Here is a 15,000-nt window from a genome sequence, read left to right as displayed (position 1 = left end):
TCAGGAGTTCAAGACCAACCTGGGCAACATAGTGAAACCTTATCTCTACTAAAAATTCAAAAACATTAGCCGGGCGTGGTGGTATATGCCTGTAGTCCCAGCTACTTGGGGGGCTGAAGCAGGAGGATTGCTTGAGCCTAGGAAGTCGAGGCTACAGTGAGCCTGATGGTCTCACTGCACTCCAGCCTGGGTGACAGAGTGAGGCTCTGTCTCAAAGAAAAAAAGGATACTGTAATAGTTTTTTCTAATATTTGGTCCAAATTTCATTATTGATGCAAACCAAATTATATTATTATTTATATATTTCAGTATTGTTTTTTATTTTGCTTAAAACTTTTACATCTGTATTCATTGATGAAAATGGCCTGTCATTTCCTTCTCTTAGAAGGTTATCAAGATTGACCTAGCTTCATGAACTAAGTTGGTAATTATTTCTTTTTCAATTTTCTTGAAGAGTTTTAGATTGAAATTATTTTCCTCTTAAATGTCTTGTAGAAATATTACATGAAGCAAACTGGGCCTTGAATTTGATTTATAGAAGGCTTTTGATAATTAATTTATTTTACTGTTATAACACTACGGTTTTAAAATAATGATTCTGTAATTACTTTTGGTGAGTAACGTACTTCTAAGCATTTGTCAATATCTTCTAACATTTCAGATAAGTTGGCATATAATTGTCGTTTATGTCCTTAATTATTTAATAAATAAATCTGTTTATTAAAGTTATTTATTATCTGCCTAACCTGATGCCTCTTTTTCATTTCTGATATTCAAAGAATCACAGTTGGCTTTGTTGAGCTTTGTGATTTGTTTTCAGAAATTTTAAGATCTATGCTATTTTTATTTTATTTTTTGCTTCTTTTTTATTTGAATCTATTTTGCTCTACAAATTTCTTGAAATGGTTTGTTAGTGTATACTTTTCAAGCTTTCCTCTTTTCTAATGCATTTCATTCTATAAATCTCTTTCTATATGCTGTTTTAATTATATCTAACAGGTTTGGAACTCTGGCCTTTTTGTAATCATTTTTGTTTGAAATATTTTCTAATTATTGTTATGACTTTTTGATCATTGATTATTAACACATTTATTCCTCAGTTTATACATATGATGATATTTAAATATCTTTTTTGTTGTTGTTTTGTAGAGACAGGTTCTCACTTTGTTGCCTAGGCTGGTCTCTAACTCCTGACTTCAAGTGATTCTTCTTACCTCGGCCTCCGAAAGTGGTAGGATTATGAGTTTGAGCCACTGTGCCCAGCCTAAAATATCTTTTTTTAATTTTTGAATTATAAAGACATTCTTTGTGTCAGAAAATACACAACATTCTATATGATTTTAATCCTTTGAAATGTATTAAGACTTCTTTTAATGTTGAATATTATCTTTTTTGTGTTGACCTTTACCCTGCACCTTGCTGAATTCATTTATTAGTTCTAGTAGCTTTCTTGTGGATTCTTTGGATTTTCGATACATAAGATCATGTCATCTGCAAACAGAGATAATTTTACTTCTACCTTTTCAATTTCGATGACTTTTATTTCTTTTCTTGCCTAGTTTGCCTGGCTAGAACTTCTAGTCCTATTGCAATCCTTATTTTGTTTTGCTGCTGGATATCTTCACATCTTCAGAAGTCATCTAAGGTTAATAATATTTTAAGTTTATATATTTCCAAAAGTATCTGTTTTCTCAAAAATTCTTTCTGAATGTTAATGCTGTTTATCCATAGTCTTCTAGCATTCAAGTTTATAATTCTGTAACAATTTAACTTTTACAACATGTTTCATCTGTATTATTTGAGAGTATGGAATTGTGCTATCAAGGCAAGAAAAGAATAGTTAAAATCAATAAGAAGTAATAAACTTAGATTTAAATAACAGGCAAATTTATAGGATATATTAAGTACAGAAATATTAGAAGAAGGTTGTGGAACACCATAGAATTAATAAAATCTCTTAAATATAGATGAGTCAGTGTGATGGTTAATTTTATGTGTCAGTCTACCTGGGCCACAGGGTGCCCAGCTATTTGGTTAAACATTGTTTCTGGGTGTGTTTGCAAGGGTGTTTCCAGAGGAGATAAGCATTTGAATGGGTAAGCTGAGTAAAGCAAAGTGCCTTTCCCAACTTGGCTGGGCATCATCCAATGTGTTGAGGGTCTGAATAGAACAAAAAGACAGAGGAATGGAGAATTCGCTCTTTTTCACTTGACTGCTTGAACTCAGATATTATTGGTCTTCTTCTGCCCTCAGGCTGGGACTCGCACAATTAATGTTCCTGATTGTCAGGCTTTTAGACTTAGACTGGAACTATACCATGAGCTTTCCTGGGTCTCCAGCTTGCGCATCTTGGGAATTAGCCTCCTCCATGATCTGAGCCAACACATACACATATGCGTGTGTGTGTGTATATATTGACCTAACATCTGTATAACATTGCCCACCTATTGGTGATACCTAATATGGTAACATTATGGCCCTCATATGTTTTTTACTCCACTGTACAAATTCCATGGCAGTACATCACACGAACTGGTGAGCTACAGCTCTGGCCATGGAGCTTGCCCCTGTAACGCTCTGATAGAGCAAATGCATGTCACTGCCCTTGAGCACCTTGCGTCTGGAGCCGACTTTTTCAATCTTCAAGTCAGGTTCTTATAATCTCATAATCACAATCAGTGCAGAAAGATGATGCAGCAGAGATAAGGACAGAGCATATTTGAGGATTACAGTAACATGGTCCTTCAATTCTGCCTCTACCCTATCCTAAATGCATTGTCTCTCTTCAAAACCCTTCCCCACTTATTCTCTCTTGCTTTCTTGCTGTATGTAGACTTAAATGTGGTTGGATCATCTTTCATCTATGACACTTCTGGGAGGGATGGACTAATATTAATAGGTCCTGCACTGATGATTTCTACAAAGGACACTTATTTGTAGAAAACCTTTTTGCTTTGCTTTTAGGCCTAGTGTGGTGGCTCGTGCATGTAATCCCAGCACTTTGGGAGGCCAAGGTAGGCAGATCACCTGAGGTCAGGAGTTCGAGACCAGCCTGACCAACATGGTAAAACCCCATCTCTACTAAAAATAAAAAATTAGCTGGGCATGGTGGTGCATGCCTGTAATCCCAGCACTTTGGGAGGCCAAGGTGGGTGGATCACCTGAGGTCAGGAGTTTGAGACCAGCCTGGCCAACATGGTGAAACCCCATCTCTACTAAAAATATTTTTAAAAATTAGCTGGGCATGGTGTTGTGCACCTGTAATCCCAGCTACTAGGGAGGCTGAGGCAGGAGGATCACTTGAACCCGTGAGGCAGAGGTTGCAGTGAGCCAAGATCGTGCCATTGCACTCCAGCCTAGGCAACAAGAGTGAAATGCACACACACAAAAAAAACTGCTCTGTAGGATTTCTCAACTCTTGGTTTTCTAAAATTAAAACATAAATCTAACAAAAAGACACTTAAATTGAAAGAATTGAGGAACAGAGAGCATATACATGTATGAGTCATTCGTTAAAACAAGAAATTACAGCAACTCAGTTAAATTATCAAATTTAAAATAGGTAACACATTTCTCTCTAGAGAAAAATGAAAAATGTCTCATGAATTAAAATGAAACTCATGTTCTTATATTCAAGCATTGAAATAGTTCATATTGTGTTAGTAAATTCCCTTAGGGGCTTATTTTAAAAGGGGGAAAATGCTCTGGGAAATAAACAGAAATAAAGGGCAATAGAACAGGATAGTATTAGGGGACCATGTTTATTTACTACATTACCCAAGAAAGAACAGCATTTGAGACACATTTACGGACTTCAACTTTCAATTTTTCTCATAAGAAAATTCAATCTTTAATCCACTGGTGAGAAGAAACAAAGTCACCCTACAGCCCTGCCTGGATTTTTGCTGTTCTGGAAATCTTCCTGGCCCCAGGCCCTTGACATCTTCTAAACTCTGAGGCAGAGGTTCCTCCCTCTGACTGGTTAAGAAAGGGCAGAGATTTGCAGGAAGCCTTATTTATCCAGGGCTCTAAACTGTTTGACAGCCTTATCAGGACTAGAGTATGCTGCGATTATGACCCCTTGTTACTTTTGTCAACTGATCCATAATCCAGAGATTAGGAGTGAAGAGTTTCAAGAGAATCCCTAAAAGCAAAAGAGTTTTACATTCTTTTCAAATGCTGCCATTTGCCTTTAGAGATATTTGGACAAGGAATATTCACTTTTGGTTTGAAACAATCATCAATAATGCAGAAATCAACTGGAATTTTATTTCCTCTCAATTCTAGCCTCTTTATATGACCAGATGGATGAACCTACATTTCCAAACTGATTTGAAATTGCTAACACACAGAAAAGGAAAGAGATCCATAGGGGGAAAAATACAGAAGAGATTAAAATAGGCTATTTTCTGAACCATTTATAAAGAAAATTCTGATTTCATCTTATTTTACACATATCATTAGAAGTCAGTGAAATGGGGAACAACTGGAGAATTAGATTATAATACAGTAGTTCCCTTTATCCATAGGGGATGCATTCCAAGACCGCCAGGGGATTCCTGAAATTGTGGTTAGTACCAAACCCTGTATAAACACTATAATTTTTCATATATATATATATATATATATATATATATATATGATAAAGTTTAATTAGGCATAGTAAGAGATTAACAATAACATATATCATAAAATATGCTACAACAAGAGTTATGTGAATGTGTCTCTCTTTCTTTGGAGTATGTAACAAGTATGAAATGGAGTTATGAATTTCCATGAAGATATTAAGAATATTTTAGTATTTTGAGACCACAGTTGATGGCGAGAAACTGAAACCATGGGAAGCAAAACTGAATAAGGAAAGACTACTGTGTATTAGATACTCAATTGCTACCCAAAACAGATGATGATGGGTAAGCCTATTCACAAAATGCAATTGCCTCATACTTTATAATGCTCTGTGAATCAGGACTGAAGCTTTCTTTTAAAAATATAAATAACCATTAAGAATTGTAAAACCTTATTTAAGAATACCTTTATTACGAGTTTAAAATCTGGGAAGGGAAGGCTTTTCTCCCTACCCCAACAGTTCATAAATATGGACAACAGAGCAGGTTTTTCATTTAAAAATATCACATTTGAAATGATAAAAGACAATATCCAGTGACTAGTCCAACTTCTAAAAGGCAATGAAATCCTCAAGCAGCCAGAGTACCAGGTGAAGTAGGGTGGCCTCATCATCCAGAATGTATAGCTTTGTTCTTACACTTAGGAAGGGATACAATTAGGTAGCTCAACAAGGGAACACTGTTCCTGTAATGACGGAAAAGAAACAGTTACATTGTTGTACTGGTGGGAAACTACTATCTAACTATCCACTGAGGCTCAACAAAGTGGGAACGTGGGAAAAAGGTATCAATTTTAAACCCCAGGAACCATTATAATATTCTAATGATTCAAGTATCACAAATACTATATATACACATGTATACACACATACATATTATGTGTATATGTAGCTATTAGTTAACAAATGCTTAGTAAATGATTATAAGTTTTACATGAGGACACCCTCTCAAGTTTAGAATTATGAGGGTCGGTTGATACGTGGAATAAGGGCCTGTCCCTCTAGCATATTAAAGTACAAAGATTATAGCCTATTTGAATATTCTTATGGCCATTTGAGTTTTCTCTTGCTGACATTTAGTTCTTTTAGAACAAAAAGCTGGAATTAGAGTTAACATAGATATCAATTACTATCTTTGTGGGAATCCATGATCCCATTCCATACTTATATGCACCAAAGATGGTTTATCTCTAGCTCAAGTAAATTAATATAAAAGAACTATTGAGGTTACAATTGCAAATCTGTTTTATGTAAGGAAATAATGAGAAATGCCAAGATAAAATATATCCCTAATAAACATAAAAAATGCAGTATTCCAATGATCCTGAACTAAAATCGTATGGGCAATAGTACACAAAATGTGGCATATGCCACCACCTTACTAAACCCTGGCCTTTTTTATATAAATGTACTGTAAACATTTATGGTACTAATTCAAAATACTCTTACACATAGGACACTTTTGGACGGATTTCCAAGTCTTCAAGTTCATGTGATAGTGAGCGGTGCTGTCCCACTGACCTTCTGCATTCACGACGGCTATCATTCTCTCTCCCTCTCATCACTAAGATTATTGGAAACCTTCTGAAAAAGACAAAAGAATAGATTTAAGCTTTGTATGTATGATGCTTTTGGAGGTGGAGAAAAAGTTGAAATGTGGAGAAAAACTAAATTAAACAGATCTCTTCCAGCTGTGAGAGAATGCCAAATCAGCTAGCTGAGACAAATATGAAAATGTGTTGTTTCACAGAATATGAGAAAAAATTCACAGATGGTTGAATACAACTTTTCATTATCCCAAAATGTACTGTTGTGACCTGAAGCTAATTTCATAGGAATGCCAAATACCAAGAACTCTTAATAAGTGGCTGAAGCAGCTCTTATCTCTAATCATCTCAACAGACATCTACAGAGAATGATTAGAGGCATGCAGTTCTGAGTTCTTAGCCTATGACAGAGGGATAAGTGGGGTCACTAAAATTCTCCGTCCCTTAATGAAGCCAAATAAAGGTGTTTCTATCAGCTTCTCCAACACAGAGTTTCCTACAGCAAGAGGCTGATATTTTACTCCCAACTATCTGCCTATGCAGTAGAATGACACATGAGAGACATGGAGGTGTAGAAAAGGGGACAGAAAGGGCATATTCTCCCACCATGAATTGTAGTATGACTAAGTAATTTCCCCCGCAGGTACCAACGTTTCAGCCATATTTCCAGGATTTCACTCAAGAATACCTGTGAACTGGAGAGGGGACCTCAAGAAGTCAAGATACTGGAATAAAAAACAACCAAGACAGAAAATGAACAGGTTGCGTGGAAGCCTACGGTGGCAGTTGTATGGACGAAGAAGTAAGCCTTGTTTTAGATTGGTCCATCAGGAAATATGCAGTTGTGGTGACCACCCCCTTTCTAAGAACTCCAAAAAACTCACACATCCATAATTCGAGATACAGTTCTGGGTGAAGGTATGATTATCTAGCCAGCATTGCTGGAAATGGACCACAATTGCACCATGTAACCATGAGAAAATTGTGATCCAATCTCTTTCATCCTGTCATATCAGCAAAACATGAAGATAAAAGCAGCGGAGGGAAATGTACTACTCAGATTATACTAAACCCTCTTCTTCTCCAAATCCTTTGTGTGCTCTGTAAAACTCTAGGAGTCTTAAAGAAAACCTAAATTTGATATAACATTGGAGATAGGGACTTGACTTGATTTTCACTAATGAGAAGGACCAAAGATGCGTTAATGAATAAGAAAAGCAGATATCACACAGTATAGTTGAAGTCAGTGGTTATAAGATAAATATGGCCATTAAATTCTGTGTCTCCAGAGGTCAGACTGTTCAAAATAGGTTGGAATGAACACTCTAGGGGCAGAGAGAACACACATGCAACTGGGCCTTGTGAACAGCTCACCCAGGGATTTGGCCACAAGCAGAATTGCCTTCACCTCCATCAACAAGCTCTCCTGCGTTATTCTCTCATTGCAGAAAAGTTTCTCCAACAAAGAGAGAATTTTGGTCATTAGCAAGTCTTGATTTTATATATATATATATATATATATATATATATATATATATATATATATAGCAGAAACTGACAAATCAGAGACTGACTCAATTCTAGTTTTAAAATTGAGAAAATACTGATTTTGAATCTCTTGGCTCCTCCCCACATCTGCAGAAAGGTGGTATGGTTTGTACAAAAACTTAAGAGCTCCTATAATAGCCATGGATGAGGCAGTATGGGCAGGTGCAGGCAAGGAACACCACTATAAAGGAAAGCTTACTAACAAAAACTTTCTGATATAATCTCTTTAGTGACTGTAGAATTCAATTCTCATATAGCAACTGAGCCTCATCTACTCGTGCAGAAACTACATTGAGAGAATCAATTATTTTACACCTACTCACATGACCAAACAGAACACCATAGATCAAATTTGATCCAGTGTCCAACCTTAGCATAATATTCAGCAGTTTAACTGATCAGAACACCTAGAAGCCAAGGATAATGTTAGATAGCCTTAATCTCAGTAGTGCACTGCACTTACCTTTGCACATAGCATGATACTGGGATGTGTAAATTGAAGTCAAAATTCGTTGGTTCATATACGATTAAACTTTCAATGAGAATACCTACTCCATGTTCCTAAAGGTGTAAAGGATATAAATTATCTTAATTATATCTCTTTCAAATGCTTTCAAATTCCATTTAAAAAATATAGATTAAATACAAAATAAATTTTTACTTTTATTTTTTACTTTATGAAATAAAGTAGGTATGAGTGCACAGTATACAATAGAAGAGCAGAGCTAAGTGATAAAAATCCCTGGTTTTAGCAGACATTAATAGCCCTTGCCATAGTAGCAGGGACATTGTATTTGGAAATTGAGTCTGCATAGACAACTTTTGATCACCACATTTGTTTAAGAGTCAGGGTCTGGGCCAGGCGCATTGGCTCACACCTGTAATCCCAACGCTTTGGAAGGCAGAGGTGGGCAGATCACTAGGTCAAGAGATCGAGACCATCCTGACCAACAAGGTGAAACCCCATCTCTACTAAAAATACAAAAATTGGCTAGGCGTGGTGGTGCATGCCTATAGTCCCAGCTACTTAGAAGGCTGAGGCAGGAGAATTGCTTGAACACAGGAGGTGGAGGTTGCAGTGAGCCGAGATTGTGCCGCTTCACTCCAGCCTGGCGACAGAGCAAGACTCCATCTCAAAGAAAAAGAAAAAAAAAAAAAAGAGTCAGAGTCTGATTTAGGCAGACCTAAATTATTCAGTATGAATTTTGGCTAGATATATGACAACTTCAGAAAAGCAGTTGAGTCAGCCTCATGCTAAATTGAGTACTTGCCAAATACTAGACTTCTTTTTTTTTTTTATACTAGAGATACAGCAGCAAACAAATGATAAAGTCATGTACTTGGATCCAAAAATAGAATCAGTTCACCTAAATAATCTTTACTAGAAACGGATGTGATTCCAAAAAGGAAAAACTAGGCTACAATTACAAAACACAGCAACAATTTAACATAAAGCAAAAAAATAAAAATAAAAAAAAAAGTTTTCTGGTGACAGGAAAGATTGATTTCTCTCTTATTAATACAGGAACTATATGAACTGATATGCCCCATTTGCATCAAAATTTTAGGTCAACAACAAGAGTTGGGTATTTGTGGTACTGTTTCAAAATGAAATGTTTCTCTCAAACTAGATTTAACACAGAGTATTTTAAAAAACAGCAACAAAAAAAAACCGCTGTCACAGGCAAAAGAGATATGTTGCCAAAAAAATAGTTTTTGAAGTAGGAATGAATAGTTTTTGGGATCCCAAATCCTATTTGTATTTCCTACAGATAGAAGCAATATCCAAAAATGTTGAAGAGAATAGTCAATATTACATGAACTATTAAATTAACTGACAATTAAAATGTGAATACTGCAGTTTTAGTCATTGGTTTGTGGACCCGAAACAGTCAAAAGATATATTATTGGTTGAAATAATAACTGCTCTTACGCTCACTCTGATGCCACAAAAAGTTAGAAGATACAGGAACCCAAAGAAATCCACCTCGACCATGTTTACAGGACAGCCAATTCCTAGAGAGAGTTCGTTTTGCAAAGGTTGCAGGTCATTTAACAGTGGCGTTCGTCTAAGTTTGACCTGGAGCCAGGATTCAGAACAGGTTATAGACACTGTTGAAAGAAAATTTAAAAAGGGAAAACATCAAATAGTACGTCTGCCCCCAAACAAAGAGCTCAGGAAACTTTCAACCTCTTGAGCTGAATTCCCAACTGTAGAGTGAAAATGTTTTGTTCCTATTTGTATATTTTTCCACTGGGAGATCTTGGGTCAATTAATCTCTATGTGTCTCAGTTTTTTTCATCAGAATGTGGAAAAACCATAGGAGTACTTCTTGAGCATTTTTTTTAAATTATACTTTAAGTTTTAGGGTACATGTGCCCAACGTGCAGGTTTGTTAACATATGTATACATGTGCCATGTTGGTGTGCTGCACCCATTAACTCGTCATTTAACGTTAGGTATATCTCCTAATGCTATCCCTTCCCCCTTCCTCCACCCCACAACAGGCCCCGGTGTGTGATGTTCCCCTTCCTGTGTCCATGTGTTCTCATTGTTCAATTCCCACCTGTGAATGAGAACATGCGGTGTTTGGATTTTTGTCCTTGCGATAGTTGAGAATTTCTAAGCTAAATAAGTCAAATATCCCAACATGCACACTTTGTTTTTAGGGATTGTTCAAATTTTACTAACAGGTCTCATGAACACATTTTTGAAATATATCTAGGTGTAAGTGATATCTATCTGAAATGGAGAAACAAGAAAAAGCTTTATATTTGGTTGCACACATGGAAAAATATATCATGTGCGTCCACTTAAAATTTTATTTTGCATCAAAATATCTGAGCCAATAAATATTAATTGGTATGTGAAACTAAGGATTCGGAAACAAAATAATATTGCAGTTACTCCGATGATAATTTTGATTGCCAACTATGTTAAATTTTGGTTTGAGGTCTTACTTCATTTTCAGTACATTTCTATGGTCAATTTTATTATTATCCCATATTTACACATGGATAACTTTAAGGTCACACAACTATTAAATGGCAGATAAGGATTAAAATCTATGCAAAATCTATTCAGAGCCTCAACTCTGAAAAGGAATCATATACAGTTGAATACAGCTGACTACTGTCTGTCCAAACTTCATACCCCATGGCCATGAATGCAGACCTAGGTAACCTCCTCTCTTAGGCGCTGGGCAGGTCTCTCCTGATTTTGCCAGTCACTATAAGTATTTCACATTCAGCAAAGTAACAAGCTAGTCTCCAGCAGAGAAAGAACCTGGAAATATTTTGCATGTAAGAAAAAATAAAAAATAACAGCACCTTGAGATCAGCTTAGAGGAAAAATTCAAGAGGAAGTACAAGGGGTAAAGATAGAACTGTGTCTGGCTATAACTTTGCGATCATTAGTTATTAGCAGTTGATCACCAGGTTATAAATAAACAAACTCCCAAAGTCAACCATATGTTAAAAAAAAAAAAAAAAAAAAAAAAAGCCCTGCTGTTTGAAATTGCCACCTCCAAAAATTCCCCTTTTTTCTTACAATCTTGGAGACCATGAATCAACTCGAAAAGCATGACGAGCTCTCCCAACACACACGAGATCTTCATTGCTTCAGATTCCAGCCCAAGGTATCACAGGAAACAGAAAACCTAGGGAAGTGGGCCTCCACAGGTGTTTATAAACCTCTTGCCTCCTCAGCTGTGGGTGATGGTTTATCATTCTGGAAAGCACTGAGAACCCCTTAGCATAGTTCTGGCTTTTCGTCCTCACAGCTGAAGTTATTAAGTTGGCGCAAAAATAATTGCGGTTTTTGCCATTGAAAGGTAAATCAGAAACTCAGGAAAGAACATGTGGAAAGTGGTTCTAGGCTGCATCCCCTACCACCGTGTCTTTTTTCTCAAGCATGGAGATGTGTCTGAAATTGTGTCTGACATAATATTTGATATGTGTCTATTGAATTGTTAAAGTAGGGCTTTGCAAGATGATTTGAGAAATTCAAGTGGTGATACAGAAGAATTATTTATGAACTGATTAACAATATTGCAATATTGCATATTATATTCACTCTGGGTTCTTGTGAAAAAAGAAAAAAAAAGCTATTGCTCTACCTCCCAACCAATGATTCAGATCCAGTAAACCTGGGACGAGATGCGCTCACTGATCAGTGCTTGTAATTAGCTTCAGGAGGTTTTGATTCAGGTAAACAAATCCACACACCTGTGGTCTAAGCTTTGGCAAAACAATGCTTTCTGGTTTAATTTTGCTTTCCCTACAAGCATTTTATTATGAATGTGCAGATATCTAGAGATCTAAAGAAATATTCTCTAAGGGCATTTTTGGACAATTAAATCTAGTAATGAAAAATTGTGAGTAAAAGGGATAATAGATAAGAATAACAGCATCACTGGGTTCTACATTTTGGCAGAAATCAACCTCCAAAAAACTTCCTCTCAAAAAGTAAAAGTAAAAGCCTAATAAATTATTTTTAGAAATTGTGTAGTGTGTCACATAGATTGCCTCAGCTTCTAAGTACAAAATAATTGTTTTTAGCTATAGAAATCTCTAGGATTAAGAACTGATGTAACAGAGCATGCAAAAAGTAACATCTGTGAACATCAGAAACCTCAAAGTCCTTTCTACTAAATGTTTTTGTTATATTGCATGTTCTTTAAAATTAGTAGGATTTTATGTTAAGGTACCTATCACTTAAATTATATTTGGGAATGAGAGCCTTACAGTAGATTAAATTTATCAAGAATATTTCAGTGGTTTTTATTTGAAAATACTTATCTGTTTTCTTATTTAAGAGGTGAATAAATATATGGTTATTTTAAATAGGTAACTACATAGAAGTACATAAAATAATACTGGAATTTCTAATTCCAATAGCTTACATGTTTTCCTCCTCTGTTGAAATAACCACTAATTTTATAAGTGTTAAATTAACATAAAATTAACAATTTTGAAGTATATAATTCAGTGGCACTTGGTACATACACATGTGTGAAACCATCACCCCTATAGTTCCAAAATGTTTTCATCATCGCCCCAAAGGAAAACGTATACTTCTTAAGCAACTCTCCACTCCTCCTTTCTCCCAGCCCCTGGCAAGCACCAAGCTACTTTCTGTCTCTTCGGATTTACCTATTCTGGACACTTTGTAAAAATTGAATCAAATCATACTCTTAACTTTAAAAATCATGCTATTTATTTATTTATTTATTTACAAATAAAAGAGGCTTTATTTCTTATAAAGGGTTACAGACTGCAAGACGGCCATCCTAACAGGCTGGGATGCAGAGCCTCCAGCAGAGCCTGAAAGGCAGGCACGTTGCAGGGAGGGAGGAGTGAGATGGGAATTTATGCTGAATGGGTTGGCCAAGCATATGTATTAACATATGAATTTATATGGGGTTATAGGAGGAGCTATGAATATTCACTAAGGTGGTTCTAACACATAAGTGCTGAATAAACATGCATGTTATATATGACCCATGTTCACTTTGGGGTGGAGACTTAACATTTAAATGTATTACAGTTAGGCCCTATACATCTAAAGGTCTTTCCAGGACACAAAGTTATACAAGTGTGCAACTTCTGTAAACTGGCCAGAACCAGTTCTTGCTCAGTGGTCTCTTATCAGGAGAAAGTTGCTGAAATGAGTCCCTTGTCCAATCAAAGCTGTAGTTATGGCTTGTGGCACAGGAGGGTCAGTTAGCCTCTGACAGTGGACGAGCTGTCATTGTTTTAATATTGCTTATCTCAAGGCCAGTGCTTGTTTAGCTGCTAGAAAAGGAAAAGAAAAACCTTGTGGCAGTTAGAACAAAGTTTATTCTGTAAGTGTAGGGGTGCGTGACTTAACCATTACTTTGCATGGCCTCGGGTCCTGTTTATAAGTTGGTGTGTTATTGCCACAAGTGTCAGACTTATGATCTTTTTTTTTCTCTTTTTTTTTTGAGACAGAGTCTCACTCTGTTGCCCAGGCTGGAGTGCAGTGGCACAATCTCGGCTCACTGCAACCTCCACCTCCCTGGTTCAAGCAGTTCCCCTGCTTCAGCCTCCCAAGTAGCTGGGATTATAGGCACACACCACCACGCCCGGCTAATTTTTTTTTTGTATTTTTAGTAGAGACAGGGTTTAACATGTTGGCCAGACAGGTATCAAACTCCTGACCTCAGCCAATCTGACCGCCTCAGCCTCCCAAAATGCTGGGATTTATAGGCATGAGCCACCACGCCCAGCCTGATCTCTTTTTTAACATTAATACTAGTCAGGTGTTGTGTCTAAACCACAGAAGGGAAGTGGTGTAACAAGGCATGTCCAAACCCCCACCCCTTGATGGCTGGGAACATAGTTCTTAAGGTTTCTCTGGGGTCCTCTTGGCCAAGATGGGGGTTCATTCAATCAGTTGAAGGCATAGAATTTTATTTTTAGTTCACATGGTACCATGAATCAGTACTTCATTTCTTTTTATGGCTGTATAGTATTCCGTTGTATGAGTATAGCATATTCTCTTTAGTCATTCATTCATTGATGAACTTTTGGGTTGTTTCTATCTTTGAGAATAGTACTACTCTGAAAGCTCTTGTTCAACATTTGTTTGAATTCATGTTTTCAATTATTTGGGGTATTTGACTCAGCTTTAATTGCCTCCTATTCACTGCCTTGCTGAGGGAGAGATTCCTATCCTAGGGCTATGGTGATAGCCAAACACACAACACCTGACACTGAGCAGAAGCGCTCCAAAGCAATTCATTGGTGTGTACATTCACAGCCTTGCATAGGAGAACACCACATAGCACATAGGTCCACACGAGGACTGCACTTAGGAGCAGAGGGAACAACCAGGGGCTCTGGGACATAAGCTTTGTAATATCAAGAGGGTGAGGTGACCTCTAGATCCCACAGGAGCATATGATTGGCTTGTTTGAATAATTCTGCAGGCTGCCAGGGAACTGAAACCCACTGTTCACAGAGATAAGCAGGAACTGTATCTGGTCTCCTTGATAAGCAGAGCTGTTTAGCGGGGACCTTATCTTCAGGAGCGGAGGAGGGAGATAAATATGCAGTTACGCCTTTATAGCCCTTCCAGTTTCACCAGATGCTGAGATAGCACATAATACCAGACCTTACTATTAGTCTTTACATGACAACCTAGGGGTGAAACTGCCAAACTCCCCCACAACAGCTGTATTATTTTACATCTCATTTGTTGTGTTTTGTGTATGTTTTTTATTTTTTTGAGATGGAGTTTCACACTGTCGTCCA

At 36.8% G+C, this 15,000-nt stretch overlaps 1 protein-coding gene across 1 annotated transcript; it reads right to left on the bottom strand.

The window, feature by feature from the left end:
• Positions 1-5,020: 5,020 nt before the first annotated feature.
• OOSP4A (oocyte secreted protein family member 4A) lies at positions 5,021-11,339 on the bottom strand. Its single transcript, XM_055294032.2, has 5 exons — positions 11,273-11,339; positions 9,656-9,834; positions 8,186-8,283; positions 6,077-6,211; positions 5,021-5,313 (listed from the first exon to the last, which is right to left on the bottom strand). The coding sequence occupies exons 1-5, from the start codon at positions 11,337-11,339 to the stop codon at positions 5,238-5,240; spliced, it is 555 nt and encodes a 184-aa protein (XP_055150007.1). The 3' UTR covers positions 5,021-5,237.
• Between the last annotated feature and the right edge of the window lie 3,661 nt (positions 11,340-15,000).

This window comes from Symphalangus syndactylus, chromosome 1 (assembly GCF_028878055.3).
Source record: "Symphalangus syndactylus isolate Jambi chromosome 1, NHGRI_mSymSyn1-v2.1_pri, whole genome shotgun sequence".
NCBI classification, from domain to species: domain Eukaryota; kingdom Metazoa; phylum Chordata; class Mammalia; order Primates; family Hylobatidae; genus Symphalangus; species Symphalangus syndactylus.
The sequence above is the reverse complement of the archived record's forward strand: the minus strand, read 5'-3'. Positions and strand labels throughout refer to the sequence as shown.